We start from the raw sequence: 23,202 nt of genomic DNA on the forward strand, positions 1-23,202 counted from the left end.
TGGAAACGGAAAGCAGCAAGTCAGGACTGCTAGCTTAGGCCCATTGAATAAGCAACACACGCCCCATAAGGAAGCTTCATGAAAAAGGCCTGACAGTGAACTCCCAGCACGAGGTGGGTACTTTGCCGATGAGGGGGCGTGGCTCAGGAGGGACACATACCCTCTGAGGTGCAGCCCGAGGTGACCCACTGCACTTCCAGACCCTAGTGAGGGAGGGAAGCAGCAAAGGCTGCCATTCCCTACAACCTCAGGAGGGACCTCTGGGAACCAACTCTAGGTCATACCCCAACCCAGGCTGGAGGAGAGGCTGGGTGGCAAGTGGCAGGCAAAGTTTCCTGGGAGGACCGAGGATGGCCAAGAGCCAAGTCCACTCGTGGATTTCCTCTGTACGCACAGGAGGAATTTCTTTTCTCTCCCCATATTAGTTTTTATTGTTATTTTTAACTGATGCATAAAAATCATATGTCCTTACAGGGTAACTGGATGTTGATACACACATACACTTGTGATGTTCTACTCAGGGTAAACCATCTCCTCAAACCCAGTCGCCTTTTTAATGCACCTGTTCTGCATCCCTGTATGCAGGATGCTGTAGGAAGAGGTCTGAGTCGGATTCTCCTCTTGTCTTGGAAGCAAAGGCCTCCAAGCTCTGCTCTGGGAGGTGGGTGGACTCTCAGCAGGTAGAAAGACCTGGGAAGATCTAGGCCTCGGCTGGGAGGTGGGAACAAGCAGGGAGGGCGTAGGTGGGTGAGGAGAGCAAATCCAGGTGGGGGAAGGTGAGACAGGGCAGGGGTCCCCCGCCAGCTCTCAGCTGGGAACGTCCTTTCCCTGGTCTGACGTTCTGTGGCTCAGCGTAGAGCACTGTGGTGGCACTGAGCTGAGGGGGCTGAATATATTTGGCACTTTCTTGCAATCAGGAAAAGGGGGAATAACTCAACACTAGATTAGGTAAACAGCCACGATGTGACGTCCAGACCCTGAGTGAAAACAGGCTTTCTAGCGCTCCTTGTAATTCAGACAACACTCCCAGATGACCACTGTCCTCCGAGGCAAGGGGGTGGCAGTGTCTTCCCTGAGGGTGGTGCCCAGCCACTGCCCTGGCCAAGGCTGAGTCCTGGGGCAGGTGGTGCTCGGGCCAGACCTGCTCTGCAGAACAGCAGTGGCTGGCTGCGGGGAAGGGGGCAGAGGGGCTTTTCTCTGCAGACCCTCCTCTTTCCTTTGCCTCTGCTGTGTGTCCGGAGAATCCAGAACTACCAGGAAACGGTCTGAGGAAAAGCCCATCTTTGGAATGGCCAGCACTTGCTCCAAAAGCCCCTGTGGCCTTGGTTTCAGGCTCCAGCACCCTTCCCCGGACCTCTAGGGTTGGCAATAGGGAGAAGTGGTCAGCCCCACTCTGGGTCCCAGCCTCCTGGGCTGTTTGCTAATTTTGGTTGGAACTCTGGTGTTAAGTAAAAACATCAGGGATTCCTGGCAAGGACTCAGACAAAATGAGAATTAGGAAAACAGAAGAGTCTCCAAGCCTTCCCAAGCAGTGTAAGCAAATAGCCCAGGCTGTCAAAGGCCTCTGGGGAACGCCCCTTGGCAACAGGCAGCCCCAAGCCACCTGCCTCGAGCCTGTGGTTCATGTTAGAAACGCTAATGGATCCATCCAACTGCCTGCTGGGTGTTTCCATCCCAAAGGAATCACCTCCAACTCAACAGGTCAGAGGCAAACTCACCCCAGGCCCCGCATGTGTCTGCCTGTCCAGTACCAACCCTCCCCAAGACCAGGCCAGAGCAAGGGAGGCGCCATCATCACTTATCCAGACACCACATGATCCCCAGCTCCACATCCTCCTCCCCAGTTCTGCTTCTTTATTGATTCAAGGGTCTTGTTATGATGAGAGGTGCAACTGAGTCTCCGGGGACCTTCCTGCCTCCTCCTGCCCCTTCTCAGAACCAGCCTGCCAGGAGAATCCCTCCAAATACCTGCTCATGAGGCCCGTCCCCCAATCCCTGAGACTGCAACCTGGAGGAAACCGTTGAAAATCAACAGAATGTACGGCAGAGTCCTTCCAAGGACAAGGTGGTGGCACAGTATCTGTCAGGAAAACTCTGTCCAGTTCCCCTGCCCTTGCAGGAGTGGATGGGGAGAGTAGGGGACAGCTGCATGGACGGTGCAGCATTTGGGTCAGTGTAGAGAGTCCCAGTGGTTCATGAAGGTGCAGACCTCAGGAAGTGCAGGTGGAAGCTACAACCTAACTTAAATTGGAAGGAGCAGGGCAGGCATGGTGGCCCATGCCTGTAATCCCAGCAGCTGGGGAGGCTGAGGTAGGAGGACCGGGAGTTCAAAGCCAGCCTCAGCAATGGCGAGGTGCTAAGCAACTCAGTGAGACCCTGTCTCTAAATTAAATACAAAATAGGGCTGTGGTGTGGCTCCGTGGTTGAGTGCCCCTGAGTTCAATCCCCAGTAACCCCCAAACCCGCCAAAAAAACCCCACAAAAGAATGGAAAGAGAGGCGTGTAACACGACCTTGAAACAAACAGCCTCTGTCAGCAGCCAGGTGGCACCTTGCTGCCCCTCCGTCTCTGGCAGGCTCAGGTGTACCCCCAACCACCCAGAGTGAGGTCTTTACTACCATTCTCCATGGGGTAGGACACTCTTTGGAGGCAGCTGGCTCCACATTACGAGGCAGGGGAGACCCAGCGTGGGCCTGGTACAGCCTGTAGCTGCCAGAAAGTAAGAAGTGAGAATGTCAGGGCCGTGCTGCGGGGGCGAAGGCACCAACCAAAGGCTGCCAGGCCAGACCTCGATGACTGAGGTGTGGAAAGACTGGGTTCATTAAAATACTGAAAAAAAATGAGTATACAGAGCAGTGGTTGGGAATGGAAAGGAATGTGATTATAACAGGATACTTCACTGGTATTGACTTTAGTAAGTAGGGCATTCGTGTAGACAGGTCTTTGTTTCTTCTACTAATTATGTCTGTTCATAAATGACTGATAGGTATTCCTTCCTTTTTTAAAAAAATATTTATCCTCTAGTTATAGATGGACACAACACAATGCCTTTACTTTTATGTGGTGCTGAGAATCGAACCCGGGTCTCACGAACCCGAGTCCCGCCTATGCTAGGCGAGCGCTCTACTGCTGAGCCACAGTCCCAGCCCCGATGGGTATTCCTTTCTATCTGTGTAAGCAGCAAAGAAGAAATGCAGGGACACTGAGTCCACCAACTTGGGAAAGGGCTTCTCAGTCCTCAGGGTCACACATCATGTAAGGAAGGTGTTCCCAGTGGTCTGGAGAGGAGCTCGGTTTGCATAGACTCCACACCTCCTCCTCAAGGGCATGCAACTTCACAAAGACTCGGCCAGTCATAATGCAACGCTAACAAGGATAATGTGTATTAATGATGCCACCAGCCCTGGTCAGTGCCTATGATGACAGGGCAATGGGTTATGCAATGATGGCCAAGTGAGATGTGACTTGGTCTCCTCCCAGGGGCGGCGATGTACAATGCTGCAAACCCAAACACCTTCCCCCAAGGCGGGAACTTAAAAAAAAAAATCTTACCACAATCAAAAAGTTTAATTACTTACAGGAAGCTGCCCTTGGACTTTGCAAGCCCACCTCCCATCCTGACCCAGAATCCACGGCTCAGTCGCCCAGACTCTGCAGCCCTGCAGTGTGGGATGGTTCTTCTCTTCCTTCTTGTGGTCTGGTAAGATTGTTAAAACCCTAGGAAGGTAAAAATAGTATTCAGTCAAGTCACTGAAATCCTAGGAAGGTGTCAAAATTGGCACCCCAAGAAGGTGTAAAATTTAGGATAAGAAGCAAAGTGAAATCCACAGCATTAGCACTTCTAGAACAGGTTTTTCTGTGAGGGTATGAAAAGGCTTAAGATTCATGATTTTATTATTTTTTTGTTTGCATATTTAATACACTTAGAGTATTTAAGAGAAACTGCTGTTTATTAATTTAATTAAATGTTTGAAGGTGTTTGTTCAAGTTTGCAATCAATGGTTAATGTTTGTGAAAATCCAATTTGCTAAGTTCATGAATTTTTAAATACTTTTTTTAAGAGAAGTTTTGAGTTTACAGCAAAATTAAGCAGAAAGTACAAAAGTCCTACATGCACCGCCTTCACAAATTTAGCCTCTCCACTGCCAGCTTCACAAATCACAGTGGTCCCTAGACTGAACATCCTGGTCACCTGGAGTCTAATTTCACATTAGGGTCCTGTTTTGAATTGTGCACCTGAGTTTGGACACATACATAATGACAAGTGTCCACTGTTATAGGATCACACAGAACATTTCCCCTGCCCTGAAAGTCCCTTGTGCTCCACCTATTCATCTCTCCCTCTGCACTAGCCTCTGGCCATCATTGATCTTTTTCCTGTGTTCACAGTTTTGCCTTTTCCAGAATGTCATAGAGTCAGAATCCTGAAGTGTGTAGGCTTTTCAGCTTGGCTTCTCTCATTTAGGAATATGCATGGAAGTTTCTTCCAAATCTTTGCATGGCTTGATCACTTCTTTTTAGCATCGAATAATAGTCCACCTTCACCAACTGAAGGTCATCTTGGTTGCTACTAAACTTGGACAATTATGAATAAAACTGCTGTAAATATCCGTTGTACAGGCCTCTGTGTGGATATAAGTTTTCAATTCATTTGGGTAAATGGCAAGGAACATGATTGTTTTGGTAAGAGTACGTTTAGTTTCATAAGAAACCACCAAAACTTGTTCCAAGGTGGCTGTACCATTTTGCATTCCCACCAATGATGGACAAGAATTCCTGTTGCTCCACATCCTTCCCAGCATTTGGAGTTTTGGAATTTGGTCATTCCAATGAGTGTGTAGTGGTATCCAATTGCTTTAAATAATTTTTAACTTACTAGCTATGTTAGTAGTATGTGAATATTCAGAGAAATGTTGATAAGGTGTGATGCTAAACATAAACTCAAAAGATTAATAAGTGGTCATTAAGCCAGGTGTAAATAGTGGTGGTATTCTTCTTCGTGCCCCAAAATCTTTAGACATGAAATAACCACTAATGACCTTGAATTTGCACCAAATTGTGCAGGAATGGATGGAGGTGGCTTGAGCCTATTCTCTGATAGACTAGAATTTTGAGGGAGGTGTCAAAGAAAAAGGGGTTCAGTTGAGGTTGGAGAGAGTGGCAGACAAAACAATATGGCAGGAGACCAAAGCCCGAGATGGTGAAAATGGCTTAGGGAGTTTTTGTTTATTATTTATTTATTTTTCGGAGACATAAACAGGATTATTTAGGAAATCGGAGGCACATTCAAGGGAATCTGTGAGCTATCTTGAGAGTGAAAAGTTCTGGGGGTAAAGAAAGGAATATACACTCAAGGGACAGTGTGGGCTAAGGAAAACTTGAAGAAAGGAGTGGTTAAATATTTCATTTGATGTGATGTGAACTTTCTCAATTTTCATAGGTTGGCTACCCTCTATGTGAGTGGCTTTTGTGAAACTCCAGGAAAAAATATCTTTCTTGTGTCTAAAAGGAATAGGGAGGGGAACATCCATGGACAGGGAGAAGGGAGATGAAAATTGCTTAATTAATGAGGTCCCCTCACTTCAAAAACTGCACAGGAATTCTGTGATAAGGAAAGGGGCGGGTAGTAGGTGACCTGTGATACAGTTGTGTTTTGGAGCTGGCTCTTATTGGCTCACAAGCTGATTGTTAAATTTTTAGGAATTTTTTTTAAATTTTTTTAATATTTATTTTTTAGTTCTCGGCGGACACAACATCTTTGTTTGTATGTGGTGCTGAGGATCGAACCCGGGCCACACGCATGCCAGGCGAGCGCGCTACCGCTTGAGCCACATCCCCAGCCCAAATTTTTAGGAATTTTTGTGAGCTGGATTTTTTTTTTAAATTTAGTTGTTGATAGACCTTTATTTTATTTATTTATACGTGATGCTGAGAATTGAACTCAGTGCCTCACACATGCCAGGCAAGTACACTACTGCTAAGCCCCAGCCCCAGCCCGGTGAGCTGGATATTAAACACTGGTAGATTGAACTCTGCCATAGTGACCAGTATTTACACCACAGACATTGGCACAAACACTACACATCAGCAAACTCTCGCTCCCTCTACTGCCCTCAGCCACTTGGAACCCATTTGATGGCCCACTATTGTATTTGAGGCCACTTCTGCAGGGCTTCTGTCACTTCTTGTTTGCACACACCAGAAATGCCAAAGGATTCACCATTTCTGGGTCCTGGCCCTCTAAAAACGCTGCTCCCCTTTCTGTGGCTCCATTGCATTTTTTAAGATTCAACTCAAGCATCCCGTCCTGGAGAAAGACTCCACTTGGGGCTACTGCCAGCAGATTTGGTACCTGGAGCACAGTGGGAGAAAGGGCCTGACCCCGGGGCCCTTCCCATGGGCTCCCTCCTGGAGGCCCTTCTACAACAGGCCCGCGACTGACTTGTTCCAGGGTCAGAAGAGGCTGGTGTGGGGCAGGTCCTCCTTAAGCTGCTGCAGAACTGGCCTCTCAAGGTGGGTTCAGCACTTCAAGGACAGCTGTAGTGTGATCAAGTGACAGGTGATGCCCTCTTTGAAATTAGAGAGAAAACTGAAGAACTTCCCTGGGCGGGGTGAGCTGAGGGCCAGCAAGAGGAGGACCTGATGACAAGGACAAGGACTCAGTGCCAAGCCCCCTCCCGTGTGCTAAGCCTGGAGCCTGACTCAGTTGGCAGGAGCTCTGGCCCAGGATCACCTCTGCTGGGGAGGGAGGAGCCCATCCTGCGGTGCGAGCCGGTCCCCAGGCTTCTGGACAGCTCCCAGGTGTCAATACACCAGGCCAAGGCCTCCAACGCCAGCTGTCCCTGTGTTGCTCCGGGCCAGAGCCGCTTTCCGACTTGTCAGCAGGACAGAAAATGGTGATGTGGATGAAAAGTTTAAACTGCGGGGGAAATCTTTAGGGCCACAGAGAAGAGCTGCTCTCGGGATTTTTACAGAGCTCTCTCTTCCCCAAAGACGACGCTGTCCCCGGGGGTTTAAACTGGCTCCTGCCTTCGACTCCACCAGTTCTTAGTGGGGTCAGGGGGAGGTGTGTTTAAGATAAGAGAAAATTGGGAAGATGCTAGCTGAATCGGCCCCGGGAACCTGTGGGAGGCACGCTGCCTCACACCAAGGACAGTCAGTAACAACAGGACCAGAAGGCCCGAGAGTGAGGCAGGGCTCCTTGAGAATGTTCCCTGACACTCAAAGCAGCCGAGGGAGTAAGGAGTGAGTAAAGCTATTTTAAGTTGCAATGACTATTATCAGGTCAAGTTGCATGAAACTGCTGATATTTTACTGGTTTTGACCTATAATAAAGGTCAAAATAGCTGTCATGGGTCATTACCAGCTACAATGTGGAGGTGGAAAAACACAGGTTGTAGAGAAAAACCAAGGCCGAAGGAGTCTGCAGCCTGCTGGTGGCTGGCCACCTCCATGCAGAGTCTAGCCTCTTGATAATGTAAGGACAGACATTTCCTAGGAATGGCTGAGGACTAGTCCATCCAAGTGAGACCAGGAACTTTACAATCAGACTGAATGACCCAAGGAAGGCCAAGTGCACCCCGAGTCTGAGAGCTTTTGAGTTTAAACCCCAACCTTTTGAGTTGTGTGGCTAGCTTCACAACAGCCTTCTGGGCTCCTTTTTCCCAACTGGAGAACAGACATAATAATGACCACAGATGGTGGGGACCGTTAAATGAGATGGTGCCTATATTTTGCCTAGCATGACACCTGGCCCCTGGGAGGCACCCGGGGGCTGTTTGCAGGGTCGGAAGCCTATGTTAAGAGGCACAGGAAGGGCCAAGGGGTGACCCCGTCTGCAGGTCACAAAGGGAGTTCCACCTTTGGCCTAAGAGCCGCAGCTTGTTTGGAGGGAGGTGGCGGGCCTGTGGCCCATCTTACCACCTATTGAGTCAGTAGAGGTGCTGCTGGGTTTGTCAGGCCAGAGTGACAAGAACGGCAGGGTAGGTCTAGGAACCACTCCAGCTCTCAGCCCCGACAGCAGTCCTGGTAGGGAGCTCCTGCGCAGGTCTCTCCCTGCAGGTGCGCCTGGCTCAGAGGCGGATTCGAGCCCTGTGGAGTGGTTCCAGGAAAGCGCTGGTCACATCGACCATGAGCACCAGAAGTTCAGGAAATACAGGTGCTGGGCTTTCCAGGGAAAGAAATCTTGGCTCCACTGAGGAAAATCTGAAACCAGAGAGGTACGGCTGGGCTGCTGAAGCTGGCATCCCGGCTACAGGCCGGGGTCAGGGCAGGCCAGGACCAGCTTCTGCCAGTGGCTTGGGCTATGGGTGGCTGAGCTTTCCGCTTCATTCCAAGGCACTCCCCTGCTGGGAGCTGGGGCCGGCTGCTGTGGGTGCTGAGCTCCAGTGCCAGGCCTTTGCCTCCGGCTTGCAGGATACTCTGAGTGTGGCTGTGGGTCTCCCAGCCCCTCCCGCCCTCCTCTCAAGCTCCTGGGAAGAGGTGGGGAGTGTGCACCTGCGGGGGGTGGAAAGGCGCCTGGGAGCCCTCTCGGGATCAGGCTGATGACAGGCTAAGGTGAGGTTACCACAGATGTGCCGGGCACAGGGCCCTCCTATGTCATTCTACCCAGAGAATCGTCTCTTGAATCTGGCTTGATCGGAGGAGCCAAGCACCACAAGTTCAGTCACCGCCTTGCCAACCGGCTCAGGATGCGGTCTGCTGGCCAGCTAGTCGGAAGGCGGGTGGCTTTGCGTATCCCCTGCTGATTACATTCTGGAAAGGGTCCCTGGCGGCCCTTCCCTCCAGAGCTTGATTAAAGTGGAAGGGATTAGTGGATTCCGACTTCCTGCAGAGAGGTGCAGTCTACACATACTGAGCCCACTGCTTCTCTAGAAAATGGTGAGCATAGAAGACGGCATGGCCCTGCGAACTCACCTTAAACCCTAGAGAGCCGCAGTTTCCACTTTGCATCTCCTGGGGTGAAGGCATGTCTGCAAAACGGGGCGGGATTTTGAGTGGGTGACCATCTCTGTTCCTTTGTGGGCAGCAATGCAGCCCAGGCTCTGGATCTTGCCCAGTGGAGTCAGCAGGCGGGAGAAATGAGGGTTGCTGGGTTTCCCCTCAAGGCTGCAAGACTTGGGCAGTAGGATCCCCCAGTCACTCTGCACCTCACTTTCACCTTTCCTGCCTCCCCACCTGGCCCAGAGGCCAAGTGGGACTGCAGACAGTGCAGGCAGCACTTTTAAAGACAATTCTTGTGTCCTCAAATCCAACTCAAATACACACAAAAGAACTACAAAGAACCATGAAGATCTGGAAACTTGTAAAGGAACAGTATTAGCTGGGCACAGTGGTACATGCCTGTTATCTCAGCTACTTGGGAGGCTGAGGCAGGAGGATCATAAACTAGAGGCCAGCCTTAACAACTTAGCAAGACCCTGTCTCAAAAAGGAAAATAAAAACAGTGAGGATGTGGCTCAGTGGTCAAGTACCCCGGATTCAATTCTCAGTATTAAAAAAAAGAAATCGGTATTATTCACTCACCACTAACTAGCCGAGTATGCTTGGGAAATGCTAATGTGAGGATGCTGCTGGGCACAGGATGAAAGTTCCTGATCCCCAAGAAAGTCACACATCAGTGGGCAGAAGGATAACCCAGCCAAGCAAAGACAGGCATGGGAGAGCATGAATAAGCAGGGAAAGATTGGACCCTTCGTGGTGGAAGATATGCTGGGAAACAACAAGGTGGGTAAGGGAGGTTACTGCAAATCAGGGGCAGCACAGGCCCAGGCTGAGTCAGGGACCGGGCACATCTGGGGAGCTCCCACTGTTGCATACTGCAGGCAGGAAGGGCTGGGTGAGGGGCTGGGATGCCAGAGACTCGAAGGGGGCAGGATCAGATTATGGGGGCTTTGTAAGCCATGCAAGTTGTTTAAGTGTGCTCTGGAAATCAGAAGAAGCTGCTAGAGGTTTTGGAACTCATTTTAGGTGACAGGAGCAGGTTTGGGCATGTGGCTGCAGGGTGCCCCACATGAGAGTCCATGCCCCAGGCTCTAAGGCAGAAAGCCTGGCAAGAAGCCACCTCGGCATGTGGAAGGAAGCAAAAGAACAGGAAGCCCAGGTCGAAAGGGCAGTTGAGGGCACCTGCATGGGCAGGATAGAGAGACTGGACAAGCATCATCTAGAAGCTGGGGGAGAGCTGGGAGGCGTGGTGGCACACACCTGTAATCCCAGGGCTCGGGCGGCTAAGGCAGGAGGATCACGAGTCCAAAGCCACCCTCAGCAAAAGCAAAGCTGTAAGCCACTCAGTGAGACCCGTCTCTAAATAAGATACAAAATAGGGCTGGGGATGTGGCTCAGTGGTCAAGTGTCCCTGAGTTCAGTCCCCAGTACCAAAAAGAAAGAGAGAGAGAGAGAGACAGATGGGGGGAGGGGGGGCGAGAGAGAGAGAGAGAGAGAGAGAGAGAGAGAGAGAGAGAGAGAGAGATGCTGAAGGAGAGACTCTGTGAGTAATCAGATGAATGGATTTAGGGAGGTCGGAGGCCGAGGACTGCTGCACGTGGGCAGCTGGGGCAGACCTGCTGCCATTTTAAGAACTGGGAATGCAGAATGGAATCAGGCTGAGGAAGAAGACACAGAGTTCTCATGTGACCTGTCTTTCCTTTTAAGTGGAAAATTGCTTCCCCTGCTTTCTACCAATAATTTGTTTCATTGCAATTTACTTTGTTGCAAAAAAAAAAAAAAAAAAGAAAGAAAGAAAAAAGAAAAAAATCGGGACACACCAAAAAGTATAAATAAATAAAAATTCCTTTTAATTCTGTTAGAAATAGTCAATTGACATATTGGTTAATGTTCTTCTGAATCTTTTTCCTATATATACGTAATTTTTCTTTTTTGAGGGGTGGTTACGGGGGTTGAATGCAGGGACACTTAACCACTGAGCCACGTTCCTAACCCTTTTTTGCATTTTATTTAGAGACAGGGTCTCATGGAGTTGCTTAAGGCCTCTCTAAGTTGCTGAGGCTGGCTTTGAACTTGTGGTCCTTCTGCCTCAGCCTCCTGAGCTGTTGAGATTACAGGCATGAGCCACTGTACCGGGCTATGTACATATAATTTTTAGGAACACAAATAGGAATAGAGTATAATTCTTTTCAAAGCTTCTGAAGCTCAGTTGGACCCCAACTGAATAGGAGGAGAATTCTGGGACTGAGGACCAGGCGTCAGAGTGTCTTAAAGTTTCCCCGTGGTTCTAGTGCTGTTGGGACTTAGAAGCAGCACCCTAGGGACAAGACAGTGCGAGAAGAAGAGCACAGGCAGCCTCTGGTCGGCTCCAGACTATTCCTGAAGGCTCTAGAAACAATCCCAAATCTGTGTAATGACAAAAGGCAGTGACCTCGGGCATCTTAGACTTCTACCCAGTAGCTCAGACCCAATCGCAATGCAAAAGACCATGGGAAGGACAGGTCTTCAGATGCTCCGCTCAGGCCCAGAGGATGCCTTACCTCAGGCAGTAGGACGCTCCGGCCATCAATCTCTTTGTGAACTGCCCAGGCCCCTGGCTCTCTAGCTGGCCATTGGTACCAAGGATGTGATTGGTCACTTAGCAAAAAAGGGGATAATAAACTCTTGAAATCGCTGTTACCTTCTTAGAGAAAGAAAAGAAGGTGAAGAGGGAACTGTGTATTTGATTCACACCAGAGCTTCGAGTCCAAGAATGGTAAACATGGACGGGCTGCCAAATCTCACTCTAAATATATTCCAATGAGCTCATGTTTTCATATGCAGTGGAATAAAAAGAGGCATTTTTCTTCATCTTGGATGACAGCATCTTGCGCTTTTATGGAGTGTTATAGAACTGTGAGCTTAAGCAAGCTCTGCAGTCAGTGTTTCAGTTGTTCAAAGTCACCGCAACAGGGACATTAAATACACTGAATGTTAATTGTCATTGCAATGGTACCCTTGAATGTGTTCCCAAATATCAGCGGCAAGCCCCCACCCCCTTGGGAAAAATTCTCCAATCAAAGATGCTCCGAGCGGAGCCAAGCGAAGTTTGGAGGGAGCAGCGCATATTTCAAGGTGATTAACATTTGGGTTTTGGCCTCCTCCTCCGCAAGGGCTTCATCTGTTACTCGTTTTCTCTTTGGCCAAAGAGACCACATCCAATGTCCTGAAGGAGAAGGCTGGAAATTTTTCGGAAAGGCTTTTTAGGTGAAGCCCAGAGAAAGGGCAAACAAAGCTTCATTCCTTTTATGGACAGATCTCACAATGAGAGGGAAGGGGAGAAGGAGGGTAGGAGGGAGGGAAGGAGGGAGGGGGGAGAGAGAGAGAGAGAGAGAGAGAGAGAGAGAGAGAGAGAGAGAGAGAGAGAGAGAGAGAGATATCTCCATCCCTGTTTTCCGGGCCATGGAAACTGCATGCTTTTCAGCTTTGATCTGAATGAAGAGTGGATCCTACAACCAGGGACACTTTCAATGACTTGTGGGGTGACAGAAAGGTCCAGCACCCCACCCCCGGAGCTACTTTTACCTCTTCTCAGGAGCATTGCCTCTGCCCTGAGTGCATAAATCAAGCTGCGGGGTAGCTCAGAAATATGACGAATACCTTGGCTGGCTTCTGCTTGCAAAGGGGGGTGGGGAGGGATTCTAAAGTAACAAGACCTTGGCTGGAAATGCAGCCAGAATTTAGTGTCCCTGGAGCTGGCCCCAGCTGCTCAGACAGGAGCTGCCAGGGGAGTCTTCCCTGGGGGCAGCCCCAGTTCTCCATGCTCAGGAGGAGGAAAAGCTTTGGTGTCTGTCAAAAGCATTATTCATAAATTCTTGGACACTTCTAAGCCCTCGCTGTGAGCTGAGACAGGGGGTTGGGGACGCCTTGCCTGGCCTGGGCTGGTCCTTGGGCATAACCCCAGGTTGGAACACAGCTGTTTTCACAGAGTTCTCCTGGAGGTGGGTGTGCGATGCCCATGTTTTTTTTTTTTTTTTTTTTTTGTGTGTGTGTGTGTGTGTGTGTGTACTTGTACATGTGTTTGTATGAGGGGCCAGCGAGGTGACAGGACCCACCTGAGGACAGTTTCAGGTACATCTGCAGCCTTCAGGTTTGGGGGCCTGTTCAAGGCTGGAGCTGATAGTGTCTCCCTTTCTGTTTCCCAGTTCCCTCCAGTGTCTCTGGTGCCCTCTGTCTGGTCTTTTGGGCACTCTGGCTCTGCTGGCCTGACTCTCCAAGGGCCTGCTCAGAGCCTAGACAGCTCCACAGACACACAGACACACTGCAGACTCCAGGGAGCTTCGGTTCAGCAGCTCTTTGTTTGGTGTGTTTGGGTCAGGTGTTGCTGCAGGAGGCAGCAGGAGGTAGCAGGAGGCATGTGCACATAGTGGGGCTGCAGAGATGCCTCTTCTGAGCAGAGTTCTACTCACAGAGCTCTTGGGCTGCAGATGTGCAGCCTCTGAGCACACATGTGTCAGAGGCTCAGAAGAGTCGCCTCCCTACAAAATGTTAATCACATTAAAATATTCACTCCCCTCTCCAAAACACTTAAAAGCATTTTTATTGAAAAAAAAATTTTTTTTTTGACAGAAAGCAGCGCTGTGGGATTCTCACTGCAAGAAGACAGACCATTATCACCCCCCCCACCCCATCCCCATGCCTCTTTCTGACCCACAGTGTCAATCTTCCATGCTGGCTGGTAGAGCAATTAGCGCTCCTCCAGGCAGGGACCGATCACCAATGCAGGCCTCTGTCCAGGGGTTTCCTGTCACCAAAGCCACACTAATGCAAATCCATTTTTCATTAGGAGAAAATAAAACTCACAAGTGACATCAACTGAAAAATGTTCTTTGAGAGCAAGTTATTTCCATTTAAACATAAGCACATGACAGCTGGTGACTTTTAATGGAAAGTAAAATTTGCTGGACTGAGTGACTATCAAACCACTTGAGGATTTGTGTTTTTAATTTTCCTTTTTGGAGGAAGGCAGAGTTTTGGAGTCCAGCAGAGCAGATGAGGAATGGAAAGGTCTGGTCTTGTTTCTAATTGTGGCCTGAAAAGACCCTGGACAATCCTCAGTAAAATAGTGTCCCCATATCTAGGTACCTTAATCTCTTTTACTTGAAGCTCATTTAGAAACCTGGTTAGAGACTCTCTGTCTTACCACTTGTCTGGGCTCCATCCCAAAACAGTTGTATGTACTGTATGAACTCAGTGGATATTTGCTATAGACTGAATTTGCCTCCCCCTCTCCCCAATTCACATGCTGAAGCCCAAAGTGACGACATTTGGAGGTGGAGCTTTTGAGAGGAAATTAGGTTTCGATGACGTTACAAGGGTAGGGCCTCCATGTCTAGATTTGTGGCTCTCTCTGACCTCATCGTGTGAGGTCACCGTGAGAAGATGGTTGCCTGAAAATTCAGGTAGAGTGCTCTGAGCGGAACAGAATCTGCTAGTGTTGATCTTGGACTTTGCAGCCTCCAGGACTGGAAGGAATATAGACTTCCAGAATTTGAGGACAAGGAGGAAGGGTGTCAGATTTGAAAAGGAGGCTCTAAGAATTCTCACAATATAATTGGGATCAACCTTCTGTAGATTCAACACGCCTTTGGGGGAGGTTTTACAAGTGCATTACTGCGTTAAGATTAGATAACCCAAAGATCTGTTGGCAGATGAAACTACATGAAGTAGTGGCAGAGTGGGTTGTAGAAACCATGTTATTGGAGGTTGATTAAAGTGGGTGGGCAGGGAGAGTCCTGGTAGAGCTGGTTTCCCCAATGGTCTGCTGAGTTTGGTTAGCCAGCGTCTATTCTTTGGGGCCCAGTCAGCCTCGTGAGGACTGATTGTGTGGGATTTCTGAAACCTGAACAGTAAGAGCCAGACCTGGCCCAGGCCTGCCTCAAGCCACAAGTGCCCTTGGAAGCTCAGCGTGAGCCACCAGTGGGCCAGCCAGGGAATATCACACCTGACACCGCCCATCCACAGCCATCGTGGGTCCCACCTGCTGATGAATCAAGTTGTATCTCTCTCTCTCTTTTTTTTATTTATATTTTTAGTTTTTGGTGGACACAACATCTTTGTTTGTATGTGGTGCTGAGGATCGAACCCAGGCCGCACGCATGCCAGGCGAGCGCGCTACCGCTTGAGCCACATCCCCAGCCCTCTCTCTTTTTTTAATACAACTTCTTCCTCCCACTTCTCCCCCCTCAGGCTGCAGCAGGGCACGGTCCCTCCAGCTTCAGACATTAAATGTGTGAGACCGTGACCACAGGGATATCCAGTAAACTGAATGGCTTTGTAAAAAGGGATATTCGAAAGGTAAGAAGTGCAAATACAACTTATTTATTTTCTTTGGAATTCAATTTTAAAACATTCAAATAGAAGCCAAAATGTTTTTCGGTTTCTGTCGGAATTGGCTCTCCATCCCATCCTCCTTTTTTTTTTTTTTAAAGAGAGAGTGAGAGAGGAGAGAGAGAGAGAGAGAGAGAGAGAGAATTTTTAATATTTATTTTTTAGTTCTCGGCGGACACAACATCTTTGTTGGTATGTGGTGCTGAGGATCGAACCCGGGCCGCACGCATGCCAGGCGAGCGCGCTACCACTTGAGCCACATCCCCAGCCCTCCCATCCTCCTTTCTTTAGAGACGAGCAAGAAATTTCATTTCCTACCCCTCTGTCCTATGGCTTTTGTTCTCATCTAACCTGTCCTCTACTTGCCATTAAATAGGATGCTCCCTGGGATTGGTTACACCTTCCAGTGTTTAAGTTTAATCCCAATTATATAGTTATAGGTAATTATTGCAGCCAGTCACCATCATGGAACTACATACCTTTCAATCATCCTGTAACAAAAAAAGTTGCTGAACTTAAGAGTCCCAGCAGTGGCAGGCCCCAGCAACACCCGGAGAGAAGGAAAGTTTAAGAGACACGGGTTTCAGCCAGATGCACCAGAGGCAGACTCCTAATCGCAATGCTGGCTAGACGCATCCCACAGGACTCCAGTGTGTCCTGCCAACAGGTTGGTGAACCAGCATTACCACTTGTACTACTTAGCAGAAGGCAGGGGTCCTGGGCACCCAGAGCAAAATCTACCATACAACACACTGCCTGGTAGATGAAGAAATAGAGGTTTCTCTTCTGGGGACAGGAGGATGGAATGATGGGCATCTCATGTGAGGGCCCTTCCAGTCTTCCCAGGACTGGACCTACACGAAAGGGATCCCAAAGCATCTCAAACTCCCACCCAGGGACTCTTGCAGCTGGGCCGCAGGATGTCATAGCACTCACACAAAGGGGGCAGAGAAGTCCACATGTACAACAACAGAATTATAAAATGAGGACCGTGAAGTATGCTCCCCTGTCAGAATCGAACCCCTTCTGGCCCCTTGCTGGAGAGCCGTCTGTGCCCAGCTCACCTGATGGGAAGGCCCAGATGGAGATCCCACGTGTTCAACTGCACCTTCGGCTCTTATGCCCATTGCTCTTGGGCGTCAGCTCCTGCTGACACGAGAGCAGACTACTCCTGCTGGCGGCTCCCATCTGCTGAGCATTTCCAGCACCAGGCCCTGCACTTTGCACTATCTCATTCATCCTCCCTGAAACCTCAGGAAGGAGGAACCCTCTCTTGCCACTTTTGTAGAGGAGGAAACAGGCTTGGGGGCTAAGATCAGTTGACAGGAGCAGTGGAGGGTCACAGGCAGCTGAACATGGAAGGTACTGGTGGGGGGGTCCTTCTCTAGACAGGGCACCATGTCATCAGCAAGGGCCAGTGTGTCCTGCCAACAGGTTGGTGAACCAGCTCTACCACTTGTACTACTTAGCAGAAGGCAGGGGTCCTGGGCACCCAGGGCAGAAGCACGTTGTTCCTTCAAGATGACTTCTCATGTTTCCCCCTGCTCTCACTTGGGGACAGGACTTTGTTATTTCTCCCTTGGAACCTACCATTTCGGCCTGGTCTCCAGTGTCCTCTCTCCAACTCTTCTCCCTGGCAGTTCTGTCCTGGGCAAGGTGGACGCGTGGCCCACACCTACAGTCCCAGTGACGCAGGAGGCTGGGGCAGGAGGGTCACAGGTTCTAGGCCAGTCTGGTGGACTTAAAGAGCCCCTGTGTCAAAATAAAAGATAAGAAGGGGCTGGTGCGATGTCACTCAGTGGTAGCAGTTTGATCCTAGGACCACCCACAAAAACATCTTGAGCAATTTGGTTCGAACTGACTTTTCCAACTTTGTGTCCTGCCACATCTCACTGCAAACTCTGCCCAGCCTCAGTGGCATGCTTCCAGTTCTTGTTTAATTCTTCTCCAGCCCTAAATCCTACCTCACCTGCAAACCTCCCTCTTCCCCCTTGCCTCCCTGACTCCCTGGAGGCCTCAGTGCTTCTCCTGAATATGCAGAACCTTTCCTGTGTGGTGCTGGCAGGCAGCACATTTAAGTAATTTTTTTTTTTTTTTTTTTGTGGTAACCGCATTGTGTAGCACAGTTCTAGAACTCCAGGGACCAGATTCAGCACAGTGTGAGGCCCACTGGGAGGCTCTGCCCCAGCACAGACATAACAAAAAGTTACATGTTGATAGCACACAAATTTTTTTTTTTTCCAGTTAGAAACCACTCTTAGCTAGCATACTTAAGACAGGAAGCTGCCGGGTTGTTCTTTTTTTAGTTATATAATTAATCAAATTGATCATAAAAGCTTTCATGTTACCAACTCTGGTTACCGAATTGCAAGCAATGACGTTCAAAGCCACTGTCCACTGGGGTTAAGAACAAGATGAGAGTTTGAATCCTGGCTCCAACTCTTTGCTGGGTGACTGTAGGCAAATTCCTAAAGCTTTCTGAGTTTTAGAGGGATAATTCTTTTCCCGAGTTATAATTGGCAAAACACCCTTGTAGGGTTGTTGTTAAGGACTCATCGAGACACTGTGCACAACAGAACCAAGGCCTGAGCTACCACATGCTGAATCAAATTGGCTGCTTCACACAATACACGGAGAACTTAGAACTGTCTGTAGGAGACATGGGCACAAATGGAGGAGGGGTGGACAGGAGACCAGCTTCAGGGTTATCTTTGTCTAGGGTGAATTTGAGCTCTAGGTACAGGATGGGGTGATAGGCATGAGAGGAAGGGTGCTTTCTAGCAACCTTGGGAACACTCCCTTGTCTGGGCTTAGCTGCTGGGTGATGCGCTCTGCCTCTTACACGTGGTCACTCACCTGGTCACTCCTTCTTGGTTGCTGCTTTTCCAACCTGTCTCCCTGCTGACCGTGGAATGCTGACCAGAACCTGGCGTAGAGCAGGAGTTGAGTACCTCCTGGTTTTTATTGACATTCCCAAGAGCATAATTTCCAAGAATAAAAGAAGCAGCACTTCTTCTAGATGGACTTGCTAACCGACACATGGATGATTAAGATGTTGCAAAGAAGTCACTGGCAAAGGCTTAGGGGGCTGCTTTTCTTAAACTCTACAGGGAGGTGCAAGGGTCACATTTTTTGACAGCCATTACATAGCTCAGCGTAGATGGAAGAACAACAAGTACAAACGAGAGGCTGATTTGAGCAAGACTTTTGGCTTTGTTTGGCAACTGTTTACTGGATACCATAGTAGCACGCCTTGCCCTGGTGTGCTGTGTGAGACGCTGCTCGGGCAGTAATGGAGCATGGAAATATTTGAGGGTAAAAGCCTAATTATTTTAAGACATATCAAAACAAAAGCAAGAGGGAAACATTCTGGCTTTAACCACTTACATGAATCCAGGAGCTCTGAAGAAACTTTGCTCTTAACAAAGGGCTGGGGCTAGGGGGTGGAGGGGAGAGCTGTTGCCTCAGGGCCGTGTGGGGTTCCTGACCCCAGGGGCATCATCCACCGCCCAGGGGAGTCAGGATCCAGCAGGGAAGGCCTGGGTCTGGCTCCCCAAGGAACAAAACAGCTCTTTTCCTAGCAGAGCTGATGTTGACAGGGACTCTGGGGCAAAAGGTGACTCAGGGCACCTTTGAGATGGCAAAGAACATAGCCAGGTCAGGGCCCTGCTGCTTTGTCTGTGTCTAGTTTGGTTTGGGGGGATTTCATCCTTACGCCCTGTGAAAGTCCTATTTTTATTCCTCTCTTTAATAATAATAACAAACCTCTTTTTTAAAAAAAATATTTTTGAAATTGTTGATAGACCTTTATTTATTTATATGTAATGCTGAGAATCGAACCCAGTGCCTCACACATGCCAGGCAAGTGTGCTACCGCTGAGCCCCAGCCCCAGCCCAGCAAACCTCTTTTAATAATAAAATAATAAGGAATAGCTGTTTCTTTTCCTTATTTTGAGTCCATTAATACTACCTGATTATGCTTTTAAAAACCAATAAATCAGGGTGCCACGCAGAAATCTTGTATTCCTTTAGTATTTCCTACAACTACACCATTCTTTATCAGCATACGTGAAATTCTTAAACATTCTTAACCTTTCTTCTTCTTCCTTCTCCGTCCTTTCCCTCATTTTCCTCTCCTTTCCTCTTCTTTCTCTTATTTTCCTCTTTGTTTCTTCCTCCTTTCCTTCCCCTATGCCACCCCCCCCCGCCCCCACCCCAATCCTCTAAAGAAAAGCTTGTCATTGTGCTTCACAAGGCCAGAGGTCGGGTCTTCTGAGCTGGGCCACTTCCGCACAGGGAAACCCTTAGAACTCCCAGGTTCCTCCTAGATTTCCCTCTGTTCCCTGAGGACGGGTTTTGCACAAAGGCTGGCTTCCTCTTGGTGACAGAATGGAAGTCTCAGTTCTCAGCATCATGTCACAACACCTCAGTTGGTGTTGAAACCTGTGAGTCAGGAGATTACAGGGAATGACGAGGCCTCTGGTGAACTGGGATGGCCCTGCCTAAGTCATTTAACTAGGGGATGATTCTTCTACTTGCTGCAGAGGGTTTTGTTATTGTTGGAGAAGGTCATGGAAACCATGGATGTCAGACATGCTACTTTGTAACTCTGCTGAAACATGGTTATGATTCCAGTTTTCTAGAAGTCGAGTCTCAGCTTCAGGCAGGGTGCAGGAGTCTTAGCTCAGCTTCCCTCTCTGCTCCTGGCTGCAGCTGCAGGGCTGCGAGCTTTGCATCCTCTGCACAACCCTACCTTCCTAAGAGTTGGGGTGAGGTTCTCCCCCGTGCTCTCTTGTCACCCAGCTCCTTTGATCATGCTCTCCATGGTGCCTCATTCAGTTTCCTGGACATGAAGCTGCACCCGGCAGCTTGGGCTGCATGCTCCAGCACCCACTTCTATACCCATTTCTGATCTCCAGGGGTTCTCAATGCATGGTTTGCAGGTAGCAGAAGCAGCACCCTGGACCTTGTAAGGAAAGTAAATTTTTAGACTCTCCCCTTGGAGACCTACTACATCAGAAGATGGATATGTTGCCCTGCATCTGTGCGAACAAGCCACCAGGTGCTTCTGGAGCCCTCTGAAGTTAGAGAACCACAGTCCTAAAGTCTCATTCCTGCCTGGATCCTACCCTGGCTTCCTACCCCATCACCTGGTGGGCAGCTCCCAGGTGATTCTACATTGAGTTGAGAATCACTGATCAAAATAAATATGAAGGGAGACAATTGTCTTGTAAATGAAGGATTAAATAGGAACCCAAGAGTGAGACATACAGTGACAAAGAATGGGGAGAAAAGAAAAAAAAAAGCTAACCTGGAAGATCACACTAAAAATAGAAGTATAAGAGAAGAGAGAGTATTTGGGTTAGAAAATATTGGAAATATCTCACCCACAATTTAAATTAGACTGGAAATCTCATAACCTCCTTTGGAAACAAGTGTAAATTGATGGCTTTAAAACTGGTGTGGGTTGGTATTATTGGAAAAATCCTCTTTACTGCTTCAAAACACACAGCTCACTATGTAATAAAACACTCTCATCATGTGATACGTTCCCTTAACACACATTCCCTTTGAGTTCAGATACAGGCAGTAGGTACAATGACCTTGAGCTCTAACAGGGGTCTCTGGTCAAGGTTATACAGAATGTGCCTCTGTGGAGTTCCTTGTAATGAGAGAGGGCTCTCCGGGTCCATTTTAACCAATGTAAAAACAGAATGTAAGCTTCTTTTTAAAGAAGAAAAGAACATGTAAACAGAGGGGAAGCAGTTTTAACTAAAAGCAAGGAATAGCATAGAATGCATCTCACCCAGTGGTGCCGCCCATTATCTTGAATTGGAAAGAGACATTCATTCACAAACCCTCGCAAGTCAGGCCAGCATCAGAGGTCTCAATTCAAATTGTGTCAGCCATACTCTAAGCTTTTTTTTTAAGTTGTCTAACTCAAAGTTCCAGGGAGACACGATCTTACTAAAAAATGTAGTCACTTCTCTTTTATTTATTTGTTTATTTACAAACAAATAAATCCTGGGGATTGAACCCAGGGGTGCTTTTACTACTGACCATATCCCCAGCCCCGATCCACCTGCCTCAGCCTCCCGTGTCACTGGATTTACAGGCACGCGCCACTGTGCCTGGTCATTTCTCTTTGAAAGTGAAAAGCACAACCCTGTGTTTGTGGGGATACCATTTGTTAAAGAACGACTTAGTTTACATAAAGTCATAAAATAGCAACTAGAGGACTCACTGGCTTGGCAGAGGTACATTAATTGTACCTACTGTTCATTGTTTATAATTCTCTGGGTTTTTCTTTCATACCTAATGAAAAAGAGCTCTGTCTTCATATTAAAACCTCTGGATAGTTTCTGGCAACCAAAATAAGGGCTCACTTGTTTGTCTTTCTTCCAAAATAACTTAATACAGATGCTAAGAGTTTCTGAACTCAAACTGGGTGACAGGCTTGGTTTTGACAATTTGGCCAGGACAAAGCAAATTCAGCCACTGTGACTTCTAGCTGAGCTTGGGCTGAGGGCAAGTCAGGTGCACTGGGATTCAGTGAGCGCCAGGAACAGCTTCTGCTCTGGAGCTCTGGGCAGCGGGCAGAAGTCAGCCCTGGAAGCTGACTTCCCCTCCCTGTGATGCTAGCCTCAGGGTGAGATGCTGATCTTCACGAGCAACACTGGTAAGTGGGGGTGCCTCTACAGGCAGCTTTGTGTGTACTCGTCTACTCCTCAGCTTCTCTAAAATCAATACAGCTGGCCTCATTCTTTATTTGGTTTATAGATGATGATGTTCCTCAGTTCACAGTGACAGCCCAGGAAACTGTGAAACCCCCCTCTTGGTCTACTGGAAATTCCTCCTTCAATCCTCAACCCACTTCTACTACCTGACTGGAAGAGCAGAACTCTCGCTTACGGGGTGTGATGCTGACACCGATTCTCCCTAACAGTGTTTGCACACACTACCGTGCTCTCAGGGCTTTCGTGGTTCAAGTTTAGCCCCATGGTAACTGTTAGTTAGCTTTCATCCCTGTTACCAAAATACCCCCAAAGGACAAGACTCACAGTGTCAGAGCTTTGGTCTTTGGTGGGCTGACTCTAACTTTCTTGGCCCAAGGTGAGGCAGAGCATCACGGCTGAAGAGGTGGCAGAGGATCACAGCTCAGTTCATGGTGGTTAGGAAGCAGAAATAGGGGAAGGGGCCATAGAGAAGCTGAACCCTTTCAGACCACACTCCCAGTGACCCACCTCCTCAGCTGTGACCCACCTGCCTGCAGCTACCCACTTAGTCCAATCAAACTAGGATGGACTGGTCAGGTTATAGCTCCCATAATTGTTTTACCTTTGGAAGTTCCTGCATTGACACAGAAGCTTTTGGGGAATACCTCATATCCAAACTATGACAAATTCTATGAGGGAGTTCTGACATTGTGCACATTTTACAATGAGGATGTTGGAAAAGGAGGTTAAGCTACCTGCTTAAGGTCATGCAGGTAGTAAGCCACAGAGCCGGGATCTGACTCCAGCACTGGAATATTACTTCCTAGATGCTTTCCCTCATTCCACCTCCTCTTCTGCACGGCCTCACCAGTTTATACCTCACCTGTGCGCATAGGAATTTTGATTTTCTTGGTCATACCCTGTCTCTAAAAAAATAAAGAGGGGTTGGGGAGGCAGGGCATGCATCTCAGTTGTAGAGTGTTTTCCTAGCATGCCTAGGATGAGTGAGGCTCTGAGTTCAATCGCTGGTGCTGAATTCGATTTGTCTTTGTTGAGGATTGTTACATCAATGTTAATAATAGATACCAGCCTATAATTTTCTTGTAATGTCTATCTCTGGCTTTGCTAGAGGTTAATACTGGCCTTATTAGAATGTTTTCTTTCCAATTTTTTT

General features: G+C 48.5%; 1 protein-coding gene across 1 annotated transcript in view; it reads left to right on the forward strand.

Annotated features, from left to right (window-relative positions):
• Positions 1–15,233, forward strand: part of LOC308652191 (uncharacterized protein) — a gene marked incomplete at its 5' end in the record, with an annotated part of 58,894 nt that extends 43,661 nt beyond the window's left edge. The window contains one exon of the mRNA XM_081299965.1: positions 15,172–15,233. Coding sequence (XP_081156091.1) covers positions 15,172–15,218 — 47 coding nt within the window. The 3' untranslated portion in view covers positions 15,219–15,233. The remainder of the gene's footprint in view (positions 1–15,171) is intronic.
• Positions 15,234–23,202: the final 7,969 nt, after the last annotated feature.

The sequence above is a fragment of the Spermophilus citellus genome, assembly GCF_964194105.1.
Source record: "Spermophilus citellus genome assembly, chromosome: 6".
Lineage (NCBI taxonomy): Eukaryota > Metazoa > Chordata > Mammalia > Rodentia > Sciuridae > Spermophilus > Spermophilus citellus.